Source organism: Pleuronectes platessa, chromosome 12, assembly GCF_947347685.1.
Source record: "Pleuronectes platessa chromosome 12, fPlePla1.1, whole genome shotgun sequence".
NCBI lineage: Eukaryota > Metazoa > Chordata > Actinopteri > Pleuronectiformes > Pleuronectidae > Pleuronectes > Pleuronectes platessa.
This window is the reverse complement of record NC_070637.1, coordinates 23,645,323-23,673,062: the sequence shown is the minus strand read 5'-3', so window position 1 is coordinate 23,673,062 and position 27,740 is coordinate 23,645,323. Positions and strand designations below refer to the sequence as shown.

The 27,740-nt window shown below is 42.8% G+C and overlaps 1 protein-coding gene across 1 annotated transcript in view; it reads right to left on the bottom strand.

Annotated features, from left to right (window-relative positions):
* LOC128453930 (protein NLRC5) overlaps nucleotides 1-27,740 on the bottom strand; it is a 359,511-nt gene that overhangs the window by 328,835 nt on the left and 2,936 nt on the right. The window contains exons 3-9 of the mRNA XM_053437070.1: nucleotides 27,474-27,734; nucleotides 26,353-26,652; nucleotides 25,994-26,082; nucleotides 25,864-25,886; nucleotides 24,938-25,111; nucleotides 24,228-24,401; nucleotides 22,433-22,606 (exon numbers count right to left, since the gene is read on the bottom strand). Coding sequence (XP_053293045.1) covers nucleotides 22,433-22,606; nucleotides 24,228-24,401; nucleotides 24,938-25,111; nucleotides 25,864-25,886; nucleotides 25,994-26,082; nucleotides 26,353-26,652; nucleotides 27,474-27,734 — 1,195 coding nt within the window. The remainder of the gene's footprint in view (nucleotides 1-22,432; nucleotides 22,607-24,227; nucleotides 24,402-24,937; nucleotides 25,112-25,863; nucleotides 25,887-25,993; nucleotides 26,083-26,352; nucleotides 26,653-27,473; nucleotides 27,735-27,740) is intronic.

The window sequence follows — 27,740 nt, the reverse complement described above, 5'->3', positions numbered from 1 at the left end:
TTCTCTCAGATGAGAGGGGTTTGACCTCAGAGCTGAAGCCAGAGAAGAACAGCTGATCTCTGACAGACTGCAGTTCTCCAACCTGGATAAAGAAATAAGAATATTTGAATGTGTCCTCCTGTTGTTGTGGATCGTCATCATGTCAACACAGACTCTCAACATGCTGCTGACCTCAGTCCAGTCTGTGACCTTAAGATAAATATCAGATCAGACATGTTGGACCATTGTTTCATTCATCAGCTTCTTCTCTGTGTGTTGGTCACTGAGCAGGTTTGTGTAATTAAACACTGTTTAAAGTAGGGATGGCTCCTGACAGTCACTTCCTGTTTGTTTCTATACTTATCAACTGTCCAACGTGTTTCAATTAGAATGTGTCTTATTTTGACAACCTGAGGAGGACGAGTGCTCAGCCTCAGTCCACATGTTATTTACTGACACTTTCTTAGTGATCAGGAGCAGGTGAGTGCAGGTGAATGGAGTTGATGAGGTGGACGTGACTGACAGGCTGGGTGAGTGACAGATGACTGAGGGACAGTGAGCAGAGCAGAACTGAGACAATTTAAATAAATAATGACCCAAGAAGAAAGAAAGTCTGAAAAGTGAAGAAGGATTTAAGGACCTCAGAGTCTCCAGTCGACAGGTTGGACTCTGTAGAAAACCACACAGCTCCTTCACTGATGAGTCCTGCAGGTTGTTTAGACTCAGATCCAGTTCTGTCAGATGAGAGGGGTTTGACCTCAGAGCTGAAGCCAGAGAAGAACAGCTGATCTCTGACAGTCTGCAGTCCCACAACCTGAATAAAGAAATATGAATATTAGAATGTGTTCTCCTGTTGTTGTGGATCTTCATCATGTCAACACAGACTCTCAACATGCTGCTGACCTCAGTCCAGTCTGTGACCTGAAGATAAATATCAGATCAGACATGTTGGACCATTGTTTCATTCATCAGCTTCTTCTCTGTGTGTTGGTCACTGAGCAGGTTTGTGTAATTTAACACTGTTTAAAGTAGGGATGGCTCCTGACAGTCACTTCCTGTTTGTTTCTATACTTATCAACTGTCCAACATGTTTCAATAAGAATTTGTCTTATTTTGAAAACCTGAGGAGGACGAGTGCTCGGCCTCAGTCCACATGTTATTTACTGACACTTTCTTAGTGATCAGGAGCAGGTGAGTGCAGGTGAATGGAGTTGATGAGGTGGACTTGACTGACAGGCTGGGTGAGTGACAGATGACTGAGGGACAGTGAGCAGAGCAGAACTGAGACAATTTAAATAAATAATGACCCAATAAGAAAGAAAGTCTGAAAAGTGAAGAAGGATTTAAGGACCTCAGAGTCAACTGGTTGTTATGGAGACATATGTTTTGGCTCCGCCCCTCGTCTGAATGTCCCCACATGTTCCTGTTGCTGTGAACGAGTCGGACCCGGACAATCTCCTGCTGCTGCTTCAGCTCCAGAACATGTCCGACCCACTTGTCAGAACATGTTCCACAGTTGATGTGTGAAAGGGCGAGCAGTTCTATGATCATGTTTTCTTGAAGTGGTGATGATCTGAGCAGCAGTTTGACCAGTTAAAAGTGGTGCAGGGAGCCTGAGGAACACGTGTGTACAGGGCGGGATAGAGATCCAGTGGTGAAAAGATAAAGGCATGGACGACCCCGTGTAAGTCCTGAAACCAGAGGAAGGGTTTCATGTTGGAAATGAACCCAAAGTGGAAGAAACAGGGCAGAAGAACTTGGTCCTAAAAATAAAAGGAATCAAATATAATCAACTTGGACTCTGGACCCTGATCCCAGTCCCAGAACACCAACGCAGCACGCTGTCATGTGGTCAGTCCACAGGACCACCGGGACAAGTCCTGGTTAGCTTCCACAGAAACATTACATGTACACATTGTTCAGCATTGGATTGTTTCTCTGTCAGTAAAACTTCAGTCACATTGAGCCTGACTCGGTCCTCAGCGCTCATTCTACAAACATCTCTCAGCTCAGTATCAGTGTTCACTGTTAGGAACACATGTTCTGACCTTTGACCTTAAAGCTCCAGTGTGGAAGATTCAGGTGAAAGGATCCATTGTTAGAAACTGAATAGAAAAGAATCCTAGAGATGTTTTCACTAGTTTCATCTGAATTGTACCAACTGTTGTTTCTTTACTTTAGAATGAGCCAGTTGTATGTAAATACTTTATATTAACATACACTATATTTACATAATTTATAAATAAATAATTTATATTTACAGTCTTTAAAATTTAATACTTTATATTTAAATGTATACATTATATTTAGGCTGAACCTTCAACATTAAAACATGATGTCTGACCTCAGAGTCTCCAGTCGACAGGTTGGACTCTGTAGAAAACCACACAGCTCCTTCACTGATGAGTCCTGCAGGACGTTGCTCATATCCAGTTCTCTCAGATGAGACGGGTTTGACCTCAGAGCTGAAGCCAGAGAAGAACAGCTGATCTCTGACAGTCTGCACCACTCCAACCTGGATAAAGAAATATGAATATTTGATTGTGTCCTCCTGTTGTTGTGGATCGTCATCATGTCAACACAGACTCTCAACATGGTGCTGACCTCAGTCCCGTTTGGGACATGAAGGTAAATATCAGATCAGACATGTTGGACCATTGTTTCATTCATCAGCTTCTTCTCTGTGTGATGGTCACTGAGCAGGTTTGTGTAATTAAACACTGTTTAAAGTAGGGATGGCTCCTGACAGTCACCTCCTGTTTGTTTCTATACTTATCAACTGTCCAACGTGTTTCAATAAGAATGTGTCTTATTTTGAAAACCTGAGGAGGACGAGTGCTCAGCCTCAGTCCACATGTTATTTACTGACACTTTCTTAGTGATCAGGAGCAGGTGAGTGCAGTTGAATGGAGTTGATGAGGTGGACGTGACTGACAGGCTGGGTGACTGACAGATGACTGAGGAACAGTGAGCAGAGCAGAACTGAGACAATTTAAATAAATAATGACCCAATAAGAAAGAAAGTCTGAAAAGTGAAGAAGGATTTAAGGACCTCAGAGTCTCCAGTCGACAGTTTGGATTCTCCAGTCCAGAACACAGCAGATTCACTTCTGAATCCAGCAGCTCGTTTTCACTCAGATCCAGTTCTGTCAGATGTGAGCGATCTGACTTCAGGACAGAGGCCACAACTTTACACCGAGTCTTTGAGAGTTCACCATATCTGTATCTGTAAATAAAGAAAATATCTGTTAGAATAAAATCAGAAAACACAACATTCATACAAAACGTGATCATGTGACCCTCACTCTGGTAAATCCCCTCTTTGCCTCATGAACATGTTAAAAACTCCTCAAGAGAATCCTTCAGATTTGGTTCAAGCGTTCATTCAGACTAACCGAGGAACTTATTAGATCAGGTGGTCAAAGGTCAAAGGTCAAGGTCACACAACATGTTCATGGCATTTTGAAGTATCAAGATTGTCTTTAGGGGATTTCTTCACATTTTGACTCAAAGATAAACTGATTAGATTTCAGTGGTCAAAGGTCAAAGGTCAAAGTGACCTAATATTATTGTGAATTATGTCAGGAACCTTGAGGGACCACACACACACACACACACACACACACACACACACACATACACACACACACATTTTCCAAAAACTAACATAGGAGGGTCACACTCGTATTTATGAATTTTGTAAATTCTATTAAAGGCTGAATGCACGAGCATAAATATACACAAAGAAATGCAGTTGTGCAACTTTATCTGTTCAATACACAATATTCACATTAATATTAATTCATATTTACAGCATATGTTCAATCTTTATCTTCTCAGTTCAACAATGTTCTGCAGAGTTCTGCTACTGCAGCACAATGTTGACCAAATGGCTTTGACTTGAATATGGTCATAAATATGAATATTACCTTCTATATAAGTACATATTGAACATAAGTTCTCCAGCTGTCAGTCACTCACTTCCATTGTGTGTGATAAGGACTGAACTCTGTGTCTGTAGGAGTGAGACAGGTGACCTCAGGAGGCCTCAAGTAGTTTGGATGCAAGTTTCAGTCACCACTCGATTATTCAGCCAGTTGCAGCCATTTTAATTAAAGTTCTTTGTATTTTTTTCATTAATAATACAGTTCATGTTTAAACTGTAAAATATCAAGTCTCAGTTACATTTCTTTGCTGTAAAGTTTGATAACGACATCATAGGAATCATTGTCAAATCTTTTTCATAAATTTAATTGGCCGTTATATCGGTATCAGATTTTCTTTCACTCTAATATCGATATGGTTTTTGAACGAACTCTCAGAAACTGAAGCTTTAGGATGTGTCTGCTGATGCAGCTGAGATGAAGCTGTTAGAGCAACGTGACCAGAATAAAGTAGTTTACAGTATCTCCATGACAACAGGGTTATTCTTTAGAGCAGAATATTGTAATTCTCAGTTCAGAATAAACAGTAAACTTACTGTAAATGTTTCATCTGAAGCATCTGATTGTGGATGATCTGTTTTCTCTGAGTTCAAAAGAAATAATCATTAGAAGAAACATCACATAATAAATGAACAGCAGAATGATTGTAAGTATTAATATTTACCTTTCGTCTTCTAAAGTAGAAGAATCCTGCTCCAGCTCCTAATACTACACACACAACGAGGACTCCGACCACAACTGCTGCAGCTAAAAATGAAAAACATGTAATTCAACAAAGTAGCATCAACAAAGTGCAGTGATGTGTCTTCAGTGTAAAGTGTAGTGTGTGTGTGTGTGTGTGTGTGTGTGTGTGTGTGTGTGTGTGTGGCCTCCTCGTTCCTGTTCTCCTGACAACATGTGGACATGATGCTCCTGAGGAGCTGGAGGACGGAGCCCTGGGGGATCTGCTCCACCAGGAGGAACCAGGACTCACTGCACGAGCCTCAGGTCTGACAGTCGCTCTGAGGATTTCATCATCAGTTCTCTCCTCATGGGATCTTACCTTTGTCTATCATCACGTAGCTGTTGATGAAGTGCGTCTCCTCTTCACTACTGAGTTCACAGGTGAACGTTCCCTGGTGATCTGAAGATAAGTGGTGCAGCGTGAGGCTGCCTGACGCTGACACATCCTCCACCTGCTGCCTCCACTGCTCTGAGACGCTGTGGAGGCCGTCCACCCCGGTCTGGTTCACAATGATCAGCCTGTGGTTGAATTTCCACATCCAGTGTGTCAGTGGTTTGGTGTTTGGAGCAGTGCAGTGGATTGTTGCTGTTGTTTTAAACGGTGACACACGGACGGGAGCTGAAAAGAAAAGAGATCAAATAATATCATCGTTGTCAGAATGTGGTTTCAGGCTCTGATGAGACTTTCTGAACATTTTCTATCATCAGAATGATTCATGTGGAGGAGGGTGTGGCCTTGGAATGATGAACTGAACTAGAAGGTCACTCAGTGGAGCTCATATCTCCTCCAAGGCCCAACAGTCAATTCAAGCTGCTCCACATCTCACACACATCAGTCCTCTCAGGGAAAATGTCCAGAAATGTCCAATGTTAAAGAAAGAAAACGAATGGATCTGTTCAATGCTCCATTTGTTTGTTGGGCTTTAAGCAACATTACACAACAATTACTGGACAGATTTCCATGAAACTTGGCAGGAAGGTGTGTTATGGGTCAGGCTCAGAGAAGAACTCATCACATGTTTGTGTGGATCCAGGATTTGTTGTTTTTTCACATTTCCATTGTGAGTTTTCACCATTTTTATTGATTTCCCTGCGAAAAACTGATGAAGGTGAAAAAACAATCTGGCAAATTTAGAGGACTGATATTTATGAGTGTGTGAAATTTGGTGCAGATCTTGGGCCTGGTGAATTTCAGTGTGGTTTCATAAGGAGACTGTTGGGCCTTGTGGAGGTCTGAGCTCTACTGAGTGACCTGTGGCCCACGTTCCATCCTCACAACTAGTTTAGTGGAAATCTGTTCAGCGGACAAAGAAACAAACAAAGTAAAGATTGAGAATCAGCATTGATATAAAATGTAAGATATCTGTAGGAGCAGATATAAATATGCAGCAGTAGGTGAAACAAGCAAAGGTTCAGTTCCATAGAGCAGATTCAACGTACTGGGTTGATACCACACCGCGCTCCTCCTGCCATGGCGAGTGCTGATGCTGCAGATCAGAACAGTGTCTCTGTCTGACAGTGTCAGTGTGCTGCTGATCTCATAGAGCTGCTGCTCCGTCTCCTTCACTGTGGTTTGGTTCTGAAGGGTCAAGTTGGACGGAGGCCTGGTGGACCAGGTGAGCTGCGGCTCGGGGTAGATCCCCTCTGAGCGGCAGGTGAAGCTGTCCTCCACCTGCTCAATGTCCACGTGACGCACCGGAGCTGCAAGACAACATTTCTCTTTTATAACTCATTGATCATCTTTACCTCATGCACTGTGGAGCTCTTCATTAATTTGACATATTGTGCCTATTATTTAACACTTTACATATGAGCCATTATGTGGTGCTGCTGACATCAGCTGTGTCTCAACTCAGGGGCTGCATTTGAAGACCGAGCTCCAACGAGTGGATCCGTCCCCGTCCAACCTGTCCCAGGATTCATTGCACTTTAGTCTCTAACCATTTTTCAAAGCGGTTATGGTTGTGGTGTATCTGATCGAGTGTTCTGTGCTCGACTGTATTAGCCTGCGGCACCCCGGGTGCTGGAATCGATAGCTGATGTCTGCGTGTTGTTGTACTACTACTAAAGCGTGCCTACAAGTTACCTCGCCTCCGTGTACGTTATTGATTATCAAAGAGTACTAGTAACCCACGGTCCAGTTTGAGACATACCTCCAACACTCTTTATATAACATAAAGAACCACAACATGGTGTCAGAAGACAGAGTTACGGAGTGAGCCGAGTGACTACATGCAAGGTGAAAAAAGATTAGCATCCTGCTAACACCGGACGGCTACGGGGCGAGCATGGAGCAGTTCAGACCACCGTCACAGCTGATGCTCACGGGGAATATCGCTGAAAACTGGCGCAGATGGGAACAACGCTTTCGCCTGTACATGACTGCTTCAGGTGCGTCAGAGAAAGAGGAGGAGGTTAAAATAGCCATCCTACTTCATACCATAGGCGACGAAGCATTAGAAGTGTATAACACACTCCATGTTGTTCCGTCCGAAGAAGATGACATAACGGTGGAAGACGTTCTCAAGGCATTCAAAGAGTACTGCAGCCCACTGAAGAATGTTGTGTTTGAACGACATCAGTTCTGGTCTCATGCGATGTCATCAGGAATTACAGTGGACAGATTCATTACAGAACTGCGTCAGAAAAGTAAAGACTGTGAGTTCGGCCGAAGTGAAGATGACATGATGAGGGACAAGTTAGTGTTCAGCATTAATGATCCTCGTCTGAAAGAGAGATTACTCCGTGAAAACGGACTTACACTTCAAAGAGCCATTGACATATGCAGGTCAACAGAACTTGCCAAGACACAAATACAGGTGATGCAGATGACCCCAGTCACGTATGATGCACCAATTGATGCTGTGGAGAAAACAAAAAGACACAAACAAACAAGCAGCAGGTTCAACATGGGCAAGAAGCAGACGACAGTGAACTGCCAGAGATGTGGGAGACAGCATGAGCCCCGCCAATGCCCAGCTTACGGAGCAATGTGTCACAAGTGTGGAAAAAACAACCACTTCTCCAAGGTATGTCGCGCAGTTGCAGAGAAACGTGACAACTATAAGTTCAAGACTGTGAACAACATTGAAAGTGAAATGGATTCCTTGTATATTGGCATGGTAGACAGCAATGAGAAAACAGCAGCGAGCCTCACAAAGAACGGCAATTGGTTTGAAACAGCCAGCATCCGAGGAGTACCAATAAAATTCAAACTTGACACAGGTGCTGATGCAAGTGTGCTGCCCATGTCTATTTTCAAGCAGATACCAGGTCCCATTCGACTGCGGCCCACAAAGACTGTATTGATTGCTTTTGGTGGAGCCCGCCTGCCTTCATGTGGGGTTGCATCCCTGCAGTGTGAAACCGCGAGACACACAGCCACTGTAGAGTTCCATGTAACCGGACAGGCAGACAAAGCGATTCTGGGAGGTGAAGCATGTACAGAGTTGAGGTTGGTAAAGAGGGTTGAAGCACTGACAACGACACCCCCACAGCCATCAAATCCTCCATACACCAAAGAGGATCTGATTGAAAAGTATGCTGAGGTCTTCACCGGACTGGGCGAGTTTCCTGGAGTACATCACATACATGTTGACTCATCTGTCCCCCCTGTGATTCATGGCTGCAGAAACATACCTCTTTCAATCATGGACTCACTGAGACGCACACTTCAGGATATGGAGAAGAGAGAGGTGATAAAACCGGTGAACGAGCCAACTGAATGGGTGAACAGTCTCGTCGTCACGAAAAAAAAAAATGGTTCACTAAGGGTGTGTTTGGACCCTAGTAACCTGAATGAAGCTGTCAAACGCCAGCATTACTCCATACCTACCCCTGAAGATGTGCGCAGTAAGCTCGCCGGGAAAAACATCTTCACCATCCTGGATGAAAAAGATGGTTACTGGCAGATCAAGTTGGACGAGCCATCTTCGAAACTGTGCACCTTTAATACACCTTGGGGCCGATACCGCTTTCTCAGGCTTCCGTTTGGGATTAAGTCAGCCAGTGAAGTGTTCCAGCAAAAGAACTGCGAGACCTTTGGTGACATCCCAGGTGTGCACATCGTTGCAGATGACATGATCATAGCTGCCTCCTCAGAGCTTGAACATGACAAAATCCTTCATGAAGTGATGGAGAGAGCAAAGGCAGCAAATGTGAAGCTTAACAAGGACAAAATACAGTACAAGGTTGACACAGTGAAATACATGGGACACATAATTACCTCAGCCGGACAGAGGCCTGACGATGCAAAGATCAAAGCAATCATCGACATGCCGCCCCCAGTGGACAAACAAGGCCTCCTACGCCTGTTGGGAATGACCAAGTTCTTGGCCCAGTATGTGCCAAATGAGGCCTCACTGACAGCGCCGCTCAGACAGCTGCTCAAGAAAGACGCAGTATGGCAGTGGTGTCCACACCACGATGCAGCGCTGGAGACTCTGAAAACTGCTCTCACACAGGCACCAGTGTTGAGGTACTACGACCACAAAAAGCCGCTCACACTGCAAGCAGACTCATCAAAGGATGGACTCGGTGCATGTCTGCTACAAGACGGACAACCTCTCTCCTATGCCTCGCGTGCACTCACAGATACGGAAAAGAGGTATGCTCAAATAGAGAAGGAGCTGCTGGCCATTGTTTTTGCGGCCAAAAGATTTCATCAGTATGTCTTTGGCAGACCAGTGACTGTGCAGTCAGATCATAAGCCTCTGGAAGTCATAGTCAGGAAACCACTGAACAAAGCACCAGCACGACTACAAAGCATGTTGTTACAACTGCAAAGATACGATTTGTACATCACTTACACCCCAGGCAAACACATGTATATCGCAGACGCACTGTCACGAGCCACGACGAGCAAAGATGGTGACAATGTGAACGAGAACACCTGTGATGAGAAAGTTGTGTACGCCATGGAGGCCACAGATGCATTAAGTGAGGAGACACTCAACCAGCTGAAATCCGCCTCTGCTGCAGACAGTGTATTACAAGCTGTGTGTGAGAAACACCTGAACGGCTGGCCTGCAAGAAGACGGAGCCTGGACAGAAGTCTTCACAGCTACTGGCCACTGCGACACGACATCAGCATCCATAATGACATCATCATGGTGGGAGATAGAATAATCATACCACAGAGCTTCAGGAAAGTTATCTTAGAGAAGCTTCACATAGCTCACCAGGGTGTCCAGCGCACAAAGGCCAAAGCTAGAATAGCCCTCTACTGGCCTGGCATGACACGGGACATAGAGATGACAGTGGAGAAATGTAAGCAGTGCCAGCTGTTTCAGCCGCAACAGCAGAAAGAGCCACTCATCACACATGAAGTTCCTGAACTCCCATGGATGAAAGTTGGAGCTGACATCTTCCATCTGAAAGGTCAGTCTTACCTGTTGCTAGTGGATTATCTGACAAAATATCCTGAAGTGCTGAACTTGCCCGATTTAACAGCTCAAACAGTAATCCAGAAAATGAAGTCAGTTTTCGCCAGGCACGGGATTCCCAGAGAGCTGGTGAGTGATCACGTTCCTTTTGCCAGCTACGAGATGAGGTCGTTTGCAGCCTCATGGGAATTCAAGCTTACGCACTCCAGCCCTGGATATCCGCAGTCCAATGGACTTGCGGAGAGGTCTATAAAGACTGTGAAACATGCACTACAAAAAGCAATGCAAACTGGCACAGACCCGCATCTTGTACTGCTGTCACTGAGGAACACACCAGTGACAGGGCTGAACATGACACCTGCACAGATGTTGATGGGAAGAGCTCTGCGCAGCACGCTTCCATATTCCAGTGCTTTGCTAAAGCAGTCCACCCCACGGCACATGCACAGCAGGTTACAGGTTTTGCAATCACGCCAGCGTCTATCCTATGACCAAAACGCCAAGCCGCTGCCTGCATTGGACCCAGGTACCACAGTACACATGCAGACACGACGTGGTTGGGAGCCAGCCATAGTGACAGGCCAGAGATCCGAGCCACGCTCCTACAACGTGCTGACTCCAGCAGGAAAGGCTTTACGGAGGAACAGACGACATCTTAGGAGGATACATCCGAGTCTGTTCAGAGACACGGACTTAAGTGAAGGTCCAGAAGAAACACACTCTGAGACACATGAGTCTACTGACCTGTCACCCCAAGATCCACCACCACAGGTTTTGCCGCCTGTGAGCGTGAACAGTTCGGAATTCCACACCAGAAGTGGCAGAGTGGTGAGACGTCCTGTCAGGTTCAGAGACTAGTTCATGGTCTAATGATAATGAGTGTCACTTTATTTTTTAAAAAAAAAGAAAAGAAAAACAGAGAAAGTGAACAGACAAAATGTGAAAGTCTTTTGTCATAAATGTTTATTGACATGTTTATAAAAGAATGCTTATTAAGAAAGCAGGTTGTTCTGTTGAGAGACATGTTCATCTGATATGTTTACATAGATGTTGGGAAGTGACTCGTTGATACTGAGTAAGCACTATATTTCAAGGAAATGTTTGATATTGAGCACATTACAGTTTTGCCAATGAAGTTGTTTCAGCTAAGTGCATCAACACATCTCATTCTTGGAAAAGAGGGATGTGGTGTATCTGATCGAGTGTTCTGTGCTCGACTGTATTAGCCTGCGGCACCCCGGGTGCTGGAATCGATAGCTGATGTCTGCGTGTTGTTGTACTACTACTAAAGCGTGCCTACAAGTTACCTCGCCTCCGTGTACGTTATTGATTATCAAAGAGTACTAGTAACCCACGGTCCAGTTTGAGACATACCTCCAACACTCTTTATATAACATAAAGAACCACAACAATGGTGCCGGCAAGCAACAAGACGTCCAATGCTTCAGTATCAGCTTCAACTCAACAGTACACATGTTAAACAAGGTAACAGCAATAAGAGACAAATATCATTTCTAGTATTTGTGTTCTGTTTTCACTGTGAGTTTCTTTACCAGCTGCTCTCAGGTTGATAATTGACTCCTCGTGGACTCCAGTGATGGTGCTGGTGTAACACTCGTATCGGCCCTGGTCCTGAAGCTGCAGCCCCATCAGCCTGATGGAGGCATTTCCACTGGAGAGCTGATCTGTGAACAGCGATGTCCGGCCTCTGAAGCGTTCGCCCTGGTGTGCAAACTGGTCTGTGGCACTGTAGTAGGAGTGGACACGAGTGTTTCCTGGTTCCACCTGCATCCAGTAAATGACTGGGTCTGGACCAGGTTGAAAACTGCAGGGTAAGATGCAGCTCTCCTCTAAAACGCAGGAGACCTCATCATCTGTGAGACACCGGGTAAAAAAACAACCAGTTCAGGATCAACTGTGGTGAATAGAAGCTTTTTTCAAAGTGCGATTAGAGCATTTGCTCACAGACGGATTGTGAATGTAAATATCCTGATGGAACTGTCTGTCTGTTTGGCTGTTGACAGTTAACATACAGTAGTTTTATCTGAGCTGCTTTCACAAAAACAACCTCCTGCCACACGAGGCATTCGAATGTGTAACGTACATTTACTGTCAAACCAAAGATATGAACTAAAAGAGGCTCAGATTCACACTAAGTTGGAAAAGTTGTGTGTTGAACACAGAAATATTCATTTAGAAAATTTATTCTGAGATTCAGCAAAATCTGAACATTCTTTGCGATGAGAAGAATTTAGGATCTGGAAATCAAACTTAAGATTATTTTTTTTTTAATCCTGTGGGGTGTGTGTGTGTGTGTGTGTGTGTGTGTGTGTGTGTGTCTGTACACAGAATAAAACACGTGCACACCCACTTTCAAAAGAAACCCTCTGTATAAACCTCTGGTATAAACGCAGCTCAGCTGCAGAACCGGTCGATCATCACCCAGTGTGAATGTAAGCTAATTAATTTAGTTGCCTTATTGTGAAGGTTTTGTCAGTGAATTTGTGTTTCCTGTCATACTAAGCAGTGTACCGTATGGAACCTTTACTGTGAAGGGTCACCTTCTTGACTTGGTAATATTTGCCCACTCTTCTTTGCAAAAGGCTCCAAATCTGTCAGACTGCGAGGGCGTCTCCTGTGCACAGCCCTCTGCAGATCCCCCCACAGATGCTCAATTGGATTCAGGTCTGCGGTCTGGCTGGGCCATTCCAAAACTTGAGTCTTCTTCTGGTGAAGCCATGCTTTTGTTGATTTGGATGTTTGCTTTGGGTCGTTGTCATGCTGAAAGGTGAAATTCCTCTTCAGCTTTCTAACAGAAGTCTGAAGGTTTTGTACCAAAATTGACTGGTATTTGTAATTGTTCATAATTCCCTCCACCTGGACTAAAGCCCCTGTTCCAGCTGAAGAAAAGCTGGGCTTAATAATTATACTAGGCAAAGCAAAGACTGTTTATTCGATTCCGTGTGATGTTTATAAGTTTGATTTGTGTTGCTGTGATATTTTGGTTATAAGTTATTTGAAAGTTAATGTTAGTTATGTTATGCTCTTCCCAGTCTTTCTCTGCATGCAACAAGCTACTTCCTCTAACCTGGCACCAACACACACACACACACACATCTCTCTGACCCCCGCCACCAGGGGGGGTCTGTTATCTTTATAGTGGCCAGCCGCCATTTTGAAAGCTCACACACTCACATTGACACACACTCACATTGACACACACACACACACACACACACACACACACACACACACACACATCGTAAATGTTTTTCTTCAACAATGTTTTTCATTAATGTTGCATAAGTGTGAATTTTCCCAACCTCTACACTGTCACAAACTCTATATAGAAAGATCAGACCTCACGTACCTGCTGTGGTGAAAGTCCACATGATGAGGATCCACACAACCAGAGACTTGAACACAGGCATCGGTCTTTTATTCTGTGAGAACTGAATGTGGATCAATGGAAGAAGAGACGAGTTAACAGCTGGTTGGACTCATGACACCAAGTCAGAGCAGCTGAGGTTCAGACTCTGCAGCTCCGATCTCTGCAGAGTTCAGACTGTAGACTCACACACTCTAAGTTCCACTGTGAACATTGTGTGATGCAAACTGAAAGTGACGTAGCGTTAAGACAACAAGAGTTTACTCACCGAACAACCGGGTCTCCGCTCCTCCGTGTCTGTTACTGAAGAACAGGCCTGAAACCTGGTGAACTCCTAATAACCGAAGCTAAAGTCATAAAGACAAACGAACAGTAAACGAGTCAAAAGCTTCTCCAGCGACTGATCCCGACACGTTCACAGTGGACGAGAGAAGTGAGAGAACACGGTGTAAATAAAGAGGAGCTTGACCTCGAGGTCAACACATCCAGGACATGTTTCAGATATCAGGTTGATTTGAACCTAACAAACACACTTCAGATTTCCTGGAGCAGCTGCTGCATTTATTCACCAACTCACCGACTCACACTGTGTTGTGTGTTTCTGTACTTTCACCCTCTGGCTGCACCCTCTTTCAGACAGATCACTCCACCTCGGGGCGAAGCTTATAAACATTAAGAAATTTATACCATCGATTAATAATTAAACACATGATCGTCAGTTCGTCTCCTAAATCATAAAATGAAACAAATGAAGGTGAACTAGTTTAGTCCTGGAAACAAGACTTTAATTAAAAATTTAAAAATATTACATATGAATGTGAACTAGTTCATTTTCATCTGCATAAACAGAACTTTAAACTAGTTGATTTTAAGTGTAAACTGGCACAACACTGAGTATAACTATGTACATTACTTACTTTATACTTTATAAGCTCTGTTATCAAATATATTTTGCGGCTCCAGACAAGTTTTATTTGGGGAAAGAGGAGAAATGGATCTTTTGATAGTAAAGGTTGCTGACCCCTGATCTAGACAAATCATTGTTCAGGTCACATACGTTTGACATCATACGAAAGTCTGATGATCAACCACAGTTTACAAATACTTACATTTACATTTAAATATGAATGAAAACTCTAACAGACAGTTAGAACACCATTGTTCTCTCTTTCATCAGCTGTAAGTAGTAGAAAGTCAAAGTCCAATTCAGATCACCTCATGTGACTGTTTGCTGTCTCCTCTGACAGGTGACGCTCAAGATCGGACTCCTCCTCCACTGGTCCTCCACTCGACCTGAGAGGAGACAACAGGATTCATAGCTTTTCATGTACTGCTTTAACAATGTGGTACAATTACTTATTGACCTGTAAATTAGCAGGACATCTACATCCTACATTTTCTCTCTCCGAGACAGATCTGATCAAATTATAATAATTTAATATAATAAAACAATATGATAGGAAACTTCTTTTGTGTGTCTACCTGTGCAGGTTGTTGTATTCTCTGATCTTCTCCAGGAAAAGTCTCTGGACTCGATCCAACTCTGAACCACACACATGAAAACATTAAAGTTAAAAACGTCTGTTCAAGGATCTAATTACTCAGATATACACAAGTGTAAGTTGCACTGAATATAAAACTGTGTGTCATGTCTGTGTGTTCAGTTTTAATATTTGATGCAAACTAATTGGGACTTCTATCTTCTACCATCACATCTTTACTTCTCCCGATAGTTAAACTTACCATCTGTGAGTCAATCTAGACCAGGGGTCGGCAACCCTTGGCCTTGGAGCTCAGGAAGTGTTGGAACAATCAGTGACCACACGGGGGAGCCAGAGGAGAAGACATTTGTAGATTCATTTAGATTTCAGTGGATAAATGGAAGCTTGGAACTGCAGGTGGCGCTAGAAGACAAGATAGAAGTCACCAAAGTCATGAGCAGTCATCCTCTGTTCTGTATTTAAGCTTTTCATCCCCTGATGAGTAAAATCCTAAATGTGTCACATATAGAAAGATAACACACAGATTTATAAAGATACAATTTGATAAAACATTAAATGTGCCATTAGTCGATGAAGTAAAGTTTCAGAAAAATATGTACAAATACAAAAAATCCTCTTCTTCATCCTGAGGTATTTGTTTGTCTTTCTGTCTCAGACAGCATTTCCTTCTTTTCATGGTTTGTGTTCTCATCACTTTCTTTATTGTCTGAGCTGTAAACAAAATTAAGAAAATTCAGAGCTGCTGAAATCTTAATCTCCTGGATTTTTATTCTTCATCAGTCATAAACACAAACTGCAGAAGATGTGAAACTATCAAACATCAGGACATTTTCTTTTTCTCTTAATCTTATTGAATCCATTGAACTACTTATTTTATATCATGCATTTCTTTGTGCTTTTGCTTTTGCTCCACAAACATGAAACAAACGTCTCCTCCAGGAAATGACAGAAATAACAGATGAAATTATCTGAGACGTTCACAGACACATCTGCTTCATGTTTGCTGATATAGAAACTTTCATTTTAGAGAATGAACGATACTAGTAGATGTTACATTTGACCTAAATACACATTTTAATTAAAGTTCTTTCTATTTGTGTTATTAATATTACAGTTCATGGATAAACAGTAAAATATCAAGTCACTGTCGCCTGGCGACAACGACCTGAAAACTTTGATTCATTGTTAAAAACACAATAGTATTTGACCTGAGAAACAAAAAGACACAGTGTGTTAGTTCCTGTATTTCAACTGAAGCTGCGTCGCGTGAACTTTTATATCAGAGGTCGACAACTAAACTACACTCACCTGAACATGAATGCAACTCAGGATGAAACAATGATTCAACGTGAGACATCTTTAAACTGTTATTATCTTTAATTCCTCCTTGCACCCCCACTCTCGAACTCGTCTCTCAAAGACAGAAATCAGACGGAGACACTTTCCCGTCCTCATTTCCACACTAAGTCTTGTGATATCCTGTAGTTTTCTCTTTGTCAATCATCTGCTGCTGAAGCCTCGAAACTCTTTAAGAACAAATAACACAAATAAATATTCTCATTAGAAATGTTCGTAAGTTAGAAATGCTCCGGTTTACCTCAAACATGCGTTGAGGGAGAGAAAGAGGTTAAATGTAATCTGAACCTGAGCTAAACACAAACTAAAACTAAACTAAACTTTATTTAAACTTAAACTCACCTAAACTTCATCAGGTTGAGACAAGTGTTTCCACAAAATAACACAAACTGTTCAACACAACAGGCACAAAATGTCCACTGTCTTCTGGACATCATCTCTCCGACACTTTCTGTCACTTGTCTCTGCTGTGAACCTCCCATCATCAATTATTTCCCAGCATGATGCTGTTCCCAGAGGCCTGCTACAGTCTCCCCCTGGTGGTTGTTCTGAGGTGGTGGTCGAGAACGTACAACAATAATCTTCATCTACGTTTGTATAAAACGTCCTCGGGACAGTTTCCTCAGAGACTTAAAGATGCTCTGCTCTTCATCGACTCTTCTTCATTCTGTAAATGTCTCATTCACTTTTCTTCTGGTTGTTCCCATTATGTCAAACTGGTGATTTTGTTCTTTTACCTTCACCAAGGACGAGATGTTTCCACCAGTTTGTTTACAAAAGGAAAGAAAAGCTGAGTCATGGTTCCAGTGAAGTCGGTGGAAGGATGTTTATTGAGCATTAAAGCAGAGACAAGTAGAAACAGAACTTTTCTCTCTGAGATGTTTTTCTTCTTGTTACATCTGGTTTGTCACAGAGGAAATGATCCATGTGTTTGATTCATAGACTGAAAATAAAGGCTTTGACTGGGATGTTCTGCTGTTAATACAGCGCCACCTGTGGGTCAAAAGTAGAAATGCTACCACTGATCTGCACCTGATGCAGAAATAAAAACGTCCATTTTTAAGTCCAGAATTTTGATCTTTTGTGTCAAAGACAAAACTCTGATTTTAAACTCAAAGTGATCTGATTGTGTTGAACTAAATCCATTTGTGACGTGAATCAAGGAACTTTAAGATCATAATCAAATATATACACAGAATGTGGTTAAACACACATAGAGACATACTGAGGAACAAAGGTGGAACAGAATAAAGGAAACTTAAACACATATATGTGACTCTTTACAGATGGTTTATATATTCTGCTTGTGTTGTGTCATTTCAATAAACACATTCTTCATGTGAATAAACACAATCGGTCTGGAGGCCCATCTAGTGGTGAAGTTACATATTACAACAACCTCCTGATTCCTCTGGAGCTCTGTCTCCACTCTGCCTCCCAGCAGCAAGGCCCAGTCAGAGCCGCTCTACACACAAGCTGCTGCTGCTTCAGCCTCTGGATCCTCAGGACACAGCTCAGCCTCCGTCCACACACACTGTCCTCTTCACACTCAGATCCACATAGATCCCTCCCACCTGTTGAGAGAAGAAGACATCAGTGTTACAGAGACTCACTTCATCAGCTGTGAGTCAGTGATGCAGCACATCCAGTAGAAAGAGCAGCAGGGACTTCAGTCCTGTTCAGAGGTGGAGCAGCTTCCTCTCTGCTTCATGTTCACGTGTTGGAATGAACACGCTAAGAGCTCAGTCTGTGTCCTCTGCATGTCAAAGTGCAGAGTGGACACCTGAGAGGTGGATTTACTGGAGGTTTTGAAGACGGGAAAGTGGCGATGCAGACGTGAGGTGTTGAACTGAAGCAGATTATTGATCCAACTCATCATTTACATTAAAACCAACAGCTTAGTTTTGCTTGGGCGAGGTATCTGCTCCACAATAACCTTTTAATTAAAAAATATATAAAACAACTATCAGCAAATTACGGTAAGATTCCAATTAACAGCAGAGTTACAGAGCCGAGTCATTGTGCGTGTATCATCAAATCACTGCAGCGAACGTGACTGTGCCAGCAGGTGCACAGAGCGCACTGGAGATCACTTACATGAAATTAAGAAACTTTCCAAATAATATCACAGAGGAGGTGAGGATCCACTGATGTGAGGGAATCGGTCCAATGCTCTAAATAAATAAATACTGCCCTGACAGTGGTGCGGGGATATGTGCGATGTGTGCCTGCGAAGTGGAAGGATGAGGAAGAATGGAGGGTTCAGTGATGTCTGATCAGCTGATATAGATTTTATTGATCTATGATTTTGAGGACACTCACTGACTCTGAGGACACACACTGTCTCTGAGGACAAACACTGTCTCACTGTCTCTGAGGATAAACACTGTCTCACTGTCTCTGAGGACACACACTGTGATGAAACCTCTGACATCACTTCTCAATAGAAACACATGGACCTGTCTCCAGGAAGCTGACTGAGTGCATCTGGTGTTTTGGTGACAGGATGAGTCTGGAGAGATTGAGATGTTCTGGGTGAGTTAGAGATCAACTGAACCAACCAGACGTTGATTTAAACTTCCCTTATCCGTCCCTTTAAGGAGAGTGTGCACCACACAACAGTGTAGAGTCACTGTGGTCAGTGGGCGGAGCTTCTATACTGGTTGATCTCCAACTTAACCTGGAGCAGGTTAGCCGTTCATCAGAAGTTACCATGGTGATTTACCTCGTTAAGAAGTGGACGAGCTTCGTAGGACTGAAAAAACTAAACCTGAAGTTAACCTGATAACCACAAATCCTGCTTGGTAGCACAGACCCTGGATCTGTGATATAGACTGTGTTTAGTAAAATACTGATGAGAGCAGCGTGAACTGGACTCCAACCATCTACTGACCTCAGAGTCTCCAGTCGACAGGTTGAACTCTGCTTTAGATGAAGCAGCTCCTTCACTGCTGAGTCCTGCAGGTTGTTTCCTCTCAGATCCAGTTCTCTCAGATGAGAGGGGTTTGACCTCAGAGCTGAAGCCAGAGAAGAACAGCTGATCTCTGACAGACTGCAGCTCCTCAACCTGGATAAAGAATAAAACTTAACTGTAAATTAAACCCAGTTCATGTGTGAAAATAACGAACACATATTCATGTCAGCACAGACTCATAACATGAAAGATAAATATCAAATCAGACATGTTGGACTAAAAACGAGTCCTGATTCAGTACAAATAGATTATTTGGACCCGGTCTCTGTCCTGCAGATCAGTTTAGGAAATCCAGAACTAAACTCAGTGTTTTAATAAGTAGCTGAATATTCAAAACGTGAAAGATTAATTAATGAATGGATTCCAGTTATGTATGAAGGGGAATTATGTTAAATTAGAATTAAATAAGATAAATTGTGTATAAAGGCTGTTTTATAGATATGATATTTAAAAAAGTGAATCAGTGTGAGCTGACTTCAGAGTCTCCAGTTGACAGGTTGGACTCTGGAGGAAACCACACAGCTCCTCCACTGCTGAGTCCTGCAGCTTGTTTCCATTCAGAACCAGTTCTCTCAGATGAGAGGGGTTTGACCTCAGAGCTGAAGCCAGAGAAGAACAGCTGATCTCTGACAGTCTGCAGCTCCTCAACCTGGATAAAGAATAAAACTTAAATGTAAATAAAACTGAGTTCATGTGTGAAAATAAAGGACTTTGACTAAACATCACTGTCTCTGTTTTCAGACCTGAAGACTGAGTCAAGTTGTTCTGGACATTTTCTGGAACTTTTCCTGCAGCCTCCTAATAAAGTTTCTGAGTGAGTCCATGTGAGAATAGAGCAGGTGAATGTCCAGAGGATTCACAGAGAGCGAGTGGACGTGTTGATGAGGTTTCTAACACGTGACGGACGTGAAACTGGAAGAACTCAAATATCTCAGGATGAAGAAGAGGAGCCGTACACGTAGAAGACGAAGACGTCAACTTGGAAACACGAGGAGATTCCAGAGCTTTTGGTGATGAGGGCCGACGCCGGTGTGGATGAGCTGTAAACAACAACACTGATCTTTCCACAGCAGGATTTATACGTCATGTCCGGCCTCCTGCTGCTCCACCCGTTCTTCATATGTGAAAGTCAAACTCCAGAAAATGTCCAGACACTATTTTACAGAGTTCATGACTGAAAACAGCTTGAAAGTCCTCGTGTCCTCGGGGTTCAGTTGTTTGTAATATGTAACTTCACCACTAGATGTCTCTAGATATCTTTCTGGACATGTTCAGGAGTCTTACACATGAACAAATGGACTACATTCACATGTACGACACCTGGAGACGTCACTAACTCCTTCACAGTGAACCTGTAACTTAACATAACTTAACATAACCATAGTTATCATGGAGATATGTGTTTTGGCTCCGCCCCTCGTCTGAATGCTCCCACATGTTCCTGTTGCTGTGAACGAGTCGGACCCGGACAATCTCCTGCTGCTGCTTCAGCTCCAGAACATGTCCGACCCACTTGTCAGAACATGTTCCACAGTTGATGTGTGAAAGGGCGAGCAGTTCTATGATCATGTTTTCTTGAAGTGGTGATGATCTGAGCAGCAGTTTGACCAGTTGAAAGTGGTGCAGGGAGCCTGAGGAACACGTGTGTACAGGGCGGGACAGAGATCTAGTGGTGAAAAGATAAAGGCATGGACGACCCCGTGTAAGTCCTGAAACCAGAGGAAGGGTTTCATGTTGGAAATGAACCCAAAGTAAAAGAAACAGGGCTGAAGAACTTGGTCCTAAAAATAAAAAGAATCAAATATAATCAACTTGGACTCTGGACCCTGAGCCCAGTCCCAGAACACCAACGCAGCACGCTGTCATGTGGTCAGTCCACAGGACCACTGAGACAAGTCCTGGGGTCTCATTTAAAACCATTGCGTACGCACAAAACGGGGCCTGAAACATGCGTATGCCACTGCTCACGCCAACGTCGGCATTTATAAAAACGAACTTGACGGGAAAATGTGCGTATTTCTTAGCAATCTCTGACCCATGCGTATGAACGTTTTGGAGACGGGAAAGTGGCGAAGCAGATGTGAGGTGTTGAACTGAAGCAGATTATTGATCCACTTCATCATTTACATTAAAACCAAAAGCTTAGTTTTGCTCGCGCGACATATCTGCTCCACACAAGCCTTTTAATTTAAAAAATAAATAAAACAACTTAAAGCAAATTACGTTCAGATTCGATTTAACACCGGAGTTAAGAAGCCGAGTCATGAATAGTTTTTCATAATATCTTCTAACACTGTGCGTGTATCATCAAATCGCTGCAGTGAACGTGACTGTGCCATCAGGTACACAGAGCGCACTGGAGATCACTTACAAGAAATGAAGAAACTTTCCCAATAATATCCCAGGGGGTGTGAGGGAATCGATCCGATGTTCTAAATAAATAAATACTGCCGTGACAGTGGTGCGGGATTCTGCGCGATGTGTGCACGTGAATGGAAGGACGAGGAGGAAGCGAGGGTTCAGCGATTTCTGATCTCACACATTGTGTTATCAACAGCAGCAGCGGCAGAGTATCAGTGTGTTTTCTTTATTAGTGACATCACTGCTGTCCCATGAAGTCGCTTTTCACCTCACTAACAAACACCTCGATGTCTGCGTTAGAAAGTTTCGCTTCCTCTTCTCATCGCTTGATGATTACATGTACACATTGTTCAGCATTGGATTGTTTCTCTGTCAGTAAAACTTCAGTCACATTGAGCCTGACTCGGTCCTCAGCGCTCATTCTACAAACATCTCTCAGCTCAGTATCAGTGTTCACTGTTAGGAACACATGTTCTGACCTTTGACCTTAAAGCTCCAGTGTGGAAGATTCAGGTGAAAGGATCCATTGTTAGAAACTGAAGAGAAAAGAATCCAAGAGATGTTTTCACTAGCTTCATCTGAATTGTACCAACTGTTGTTTTCTGTACTTTAGAATGAGCCATTTATATTTAAATACTTTATATTTAAATACTTTATATTGACATACTTTATATTTACTTATTGTATACTTAAATACTTTATAAATAAATACTATATATTTAAGTACTTTATATTTACAGACTTTAGAATAAAATACTTTATATTTAAGTATATACATTATATTTAGACTGAACCTTTAAAATTAAAACATGATGTCTGACCTCAGAGTCTCCAGTCGACAGGTTGGACTCTGTAGAAAACCACACAGCTCCTCCACTGATGAGTCCTGCAGGTCGTTTCCACTCAGAAACAGTTCTCTCAGATGAGAGGGGTTTGACCTCAGAGCTGAAGCCAGAGAAGAACAGCTGATCTCTGACAGTCTGCATCTCTCCAACCTGGATAAAGAAATATGAATATTAAAATGTGTCCTCCTGTTGTTGTGGATCGTCATCATGTCAACACAGACTCTCAACATGCTGCTGACCACAGTCCAGTCTGTGACCTGAAGATAAATATCAGATCAGACATGTTGGACCATTGTTTCATTCATCAGCTTCTTCTCTGTGTGTTGGTCACTGAGCAGGTTTGTGTAATTAAACACTGTTTAAAGTAGGGATGGCTCCTGACAGTCACTTCCTGTTTGTTTCTATACTTATCAACTGTCCAAAGTGTTTCAATAAGAATGTGTCTTATTTTGAAAACCTGAGGAGGACGAGTGCTCGGCCTCAGTCCACATTTTATTTACTGACACTTTCTTAGTGATCAGGAGCAGGTGAGTGCAGGTGAATGGAGTTGATGAGGTGGACGTGACTGACAGGCTGGGTGAGTGACAGATGACTGAGGGACAGTGAGCAGAGCAGAGCTGAGACAATTTAAATAAATAATGACCGAATAAGAAAGAAAGTCTGAAAAGTGAAGAAGGATTTAAGGACCTCAGAGTCAACTGGTTATCATGGAGATATGTGTTTTGGCTCTGCCCCTCGTCTGAATGTTCCCACATGTTCCTGTTGCTGTGAACGAGTCGGACTCGGACAATCTCCTGCTGCTGCTTCAGCTCCAGAAAATGTCCGACCCACTTGTCAGAACATGTTCCACAGTTGATGTGTGAAAGGGCGAGCAGTTCTATGATCATGTTTTCTTGAAGTGGCGATGATCTGAGCAGCAGTTTGACCAGTTGAAAGTGGTGCAGGGAGCCTGAGGAACACGTGTGTACAGGGCGGGATAGAGATCTAGTGGTGAAAAGATAAAGTCATGGACGACCCCGTGTAAGTCCTGAAACCAGAGGAAGGGTTTCATGTTGGAAATGAACCCAAAGTGGAAGAAACAGGGCTGAAGAACATGGTCCTAAAAATAAAAGGAATAAAATATAATCAACTTGGACTCTGGACCCTGAGCCCAGTCCCAGAACACCACCACAGCACGCTGTCATGTGGTCAGTCCACAGGACCACCGGGACAAGTCCTGGTTAGCTTCCACAGAAACATTACATGTACACATTGTCCAGCATTGGATTGTTTCTCTGTCAGTAAAACTTCAGTCACATTGAGCCTGACTCGGCCCTCAGCGCTCATTCTACAAACATCTCTCAGCTCAGTATCAGTGTTCACTGTTAGGAACACATGTTCTGACCTTTGACCTTGAAGCTCCAGTGTGGAAGATTCAGGTGAAAGGATCCATTGTTAGAAACTGAATAGAAAAGAATCCTTGAGATGTTTTCACGAGTTTCATCTGAATTGTACCAATTGTTGTTTACTGTACTTTAGAATGAGCCATTTATATTTAAATACTTTATATTTAAATACTTTATATTGACATACTTTATATTTACATATTGTATACTTAAATACTTTAAATTGACATACTTTATATTTACATATTGTATACTTACATACTTTATAAATAAATACTATATATTTAACTACTTTATATTGACAGACTTTAGAATAAAATACTTTTTATTTAAATATATACATTATATTTAGACGGAACCTTTAACATTAAAACATGATGTCTGACCTCAGATTCTCCAGTCGACAGGTTGGACTCTGTAGAAAACCACACAGCTCCTCCACTGATGAGTCCTGCAGGTTGTTGTCAGTCAGAACCAGTTTTCTCAGATGAGAGGGGTTTGACCTCAGAGCTGAAGCCAGAGAAGAACAGCTGATCTCTGACAGACTGCAGCGCCACAGCCTGGATAAAGAAATATGAATATTAAAATGTGTCCTCCTGTTGTTGTGGATCGTCATCATGTCAACACAGACTCTCAACATGCTGCTGACCTCAGTTCAGTCTGTGACCTGAAGATAAATATCAGATCAGACATGTTGGACCATTGTTTCATTCATCAGCTTCTTCTCTGTGTTTGGTCACTGAGCAGGTTTGTGTAATTAAACACTGTTTAAAGTAGGGATGGCTCCTGAAAGTCACTTCCTGTTTGTTTCTATACTTATCAACTGTCCAACGTGTTTCAATAAGAATGTGTCTTATTTTGAAAACCTGAGGAGGACGAGTGCTCGGCCTCAGTCCACATGTTATTTACTGACACTTTCTTAGTGATCAGGAGCAGGTGAGTGCAGGTGAATGGAGTTGATGAGGTGGACCTGACTGACAGGCTGGGTGAGTGACAGATGACTGAGGGACAGTGAGCAGAGCAGAACTGAGACAATTAAAATAAATAATGACCCAGTAAGAAAGAAAGTCTGAAAAGTGAAGAAGGATTTAAGGACCTCAGAGACTCCAGTCGACAGTTTGGACTCTCCAGTCCAGAACACAGCAGCTTCACTTCTGATTCCAGCAGCTCGTTTTTACTCAGATCCAGTTCTCTCAGAAGTGAGGGGTCTGACTTCAGAGCTGAGGCCACGTCTTCACACCGAATCTTTGAGAGTTCACCTTCACCGAGTCTGTAATTAAAGAAAATATCTGTTGGAATAAAATCAGAAAACCCAACATTCATACAAAACATGATCATGTAATTCATATTTACAGCATCTCTTCAATCTTTATCTTCTCAGTTCAACAATGTTCTGCAGAGTTCTGCTACTGCAGCACAATGTTTTTTACAAAGGATTTGACTTGAATATGGTCCTAAATATGAATATTACCATGTATATAAGTACATATTGAACATAAGTTCTCCAGCTGTCAGTCAGTCACTTCCATTGTGTGTGATAAGGACTGAACTCTGTGTCTGTAGGAGTGAGACAGGTGACCTCAGGAGGCCTCAAGTAGTTTGGATGCACATTTCAGTCACCACTCGATTATTCAGCCAGTTGCAGCCATTTTAATTACAGTTCTTTGTATTTGTGTTATTAATAATACAGTTCATGGTTAAACTGTAAAATATCAAGTCTCAGTTACATTTCTTTGCCGTAAAGGTTTGATAACGACATCTTAAGAATCATTGTCAAATCTTTATCATAAATTTATTGGCCGTTATATCGGTATCAGATTTTCTTTCACTCTAATATCGATATGGTTTTTTAACGAACTCTCAGAAACTGATGGTTTAGGATGTGTCTGCTGATGCAGCTGAGATGAAGCTGTTAGAGCAACGTGACAAGAATAAAGTAGTTTACAGTATCTCCATGACAACAGGGTTATTCTTTAGAGCAGAATATTGTAATTCTCAGTTCAGAATAAACAGTAAACTTACTTTAAATGTGTCCTCTGAGGCATCTGATTGTGGATGATCCGTTTTGGGTTCGTTCAAAAGAAATAATAGTTAAAAGACAAAATCCCATAATAAACTGAAGAGCAGAATTATTGTAAGTATTAATATTTACCTTTAGTCTTGTAAAGTAGAGGAATCCTGCTCCAGCTCCTAATGCTACAAACACAACGAGGACTACGACCACAACTGCTGCAACTGAACCTGAAAAACATGTAATTCAGAGAGTAGAACTGTAGCATCAACAAAGTGCAGTGATGTGTCTTCAGTGTAAAGTGTAGTGTGTGTGTGTGTGGCCTCCTTGTTCCTGTGTGTTCTCCTGACAACATGTGGACATGATGCTCCTGATGAGCTGGAGGACGGAGCACTGGGGGATCTGCTCCACCAGGAGGAACCAGGACTCACTGCACGAGCCTCAGGTCTGACAGTCGCTCTGAGGATTTCATCATCAGTTCTCATCTCATGGGATCTTACCTTTCTCTATCGTCACGTAGCTGTTGATGAAGTGCGTCTCCTCTTCACTACTGAGTTCACAGGTGAACGTTCCCTGGTGATCTGAAGATAAGTGGTGCAGCGTGAGGCTGCCTGACGCTGACACATCCTCCACCTGCTGCCTCCACTGCTCTGAGACGCTGTGGAGGCCGTCGACCCCGGTCTGGTTCACAATGATCTGCCTGTGGTTGAATTTCCACACCCAGTGTGTCGGGGGTTTGGTGTTTGGAGCAGTGCAGTGGATTGTTGATGTTGTTTTAAACGGTGACACACGGACGGGAGCTGAAAAGAAAAGGGATCAAATAATATCATCGTTGTCAGAATGTGGTTTCAGGCTCTGATGAGACTTTCTGAACATTTTCTATCATCAGAATGATTCATGTGGAGGAGGGTGTGGCCTTGGAATGATGAACTGAACTAGAAGGTCACTCAGTGGAGCTCATATCTCCTCCAAGGCCCAACAGTCAATTCAAGCTGCACCACATCTCACACACATCAGTCCTCTCAGGGAAAATGTCCAGAAAGGTCCAATGTTAAAGAAAGAAAACTAATGGATCTGTTCAATGTTCCATTTGTTTGTTGGGCTTCAAGCAACATTACACAACAACTACTGAACAGATTTCCATGAAACTTGGCAGGAAGGTGTGTTATGGATCAGGCTCAGAGAAGAACTCATCAAATGTTTGTGTGGATCCAAGATTTGTTGTTTTTTCACATTTCCATTGTGAGTTTTCACCATTTTCATTGATTTCCCTGCGAATAACTGATGAAGGTGAAAAAACAATCTGGCAAATTTAGAGGACTGATATTTATGAGTGTGTGAAATTTGGTGCAGATCTTGGGTCTGGTGAATTTCAATGTGGTTTCATAAGGAGACTGTTGGGCCTTGTGAAGGTCTGAGCTCTACTGAGTGACCTGTGGCCCACGTTCCATCCTCACAACTAGTTTAGTGGAAATCTGTTCAGCAGACAAAGAAACAAACAAAGTAAAGATTGAGAATCAGCATTGATATAAAATGTAAGTTATCTGTAGAAGCAGATATAAATATGCAGCAGTCGGTGAAACAAGCAAAGGTTCAGTTCCATAGAGCAGATTCAACGTACTGGGTTGATACCACACCGCGCTCCTCCTGCCATGGCGAGTGCTGATGTTGCAGATCAGAACAGTGTCTCTGTCTGACAGTGTCAGTGTGCTGCTGATCTCATAGAGCTGCTGCTCCGTCTCCTTCACTGTGGTTTGGTTCTGAAGGGTGAAGCTGGACGGAGGCCTGGTGGACCAGGTGAGCTGCGGCTCGGGGTAGATCCCCTCTGAGCGGCAGGTGAAGCTGTCCTCCACCTGCTCAATGTCCACGTGACGCACCGGAGCTGCAA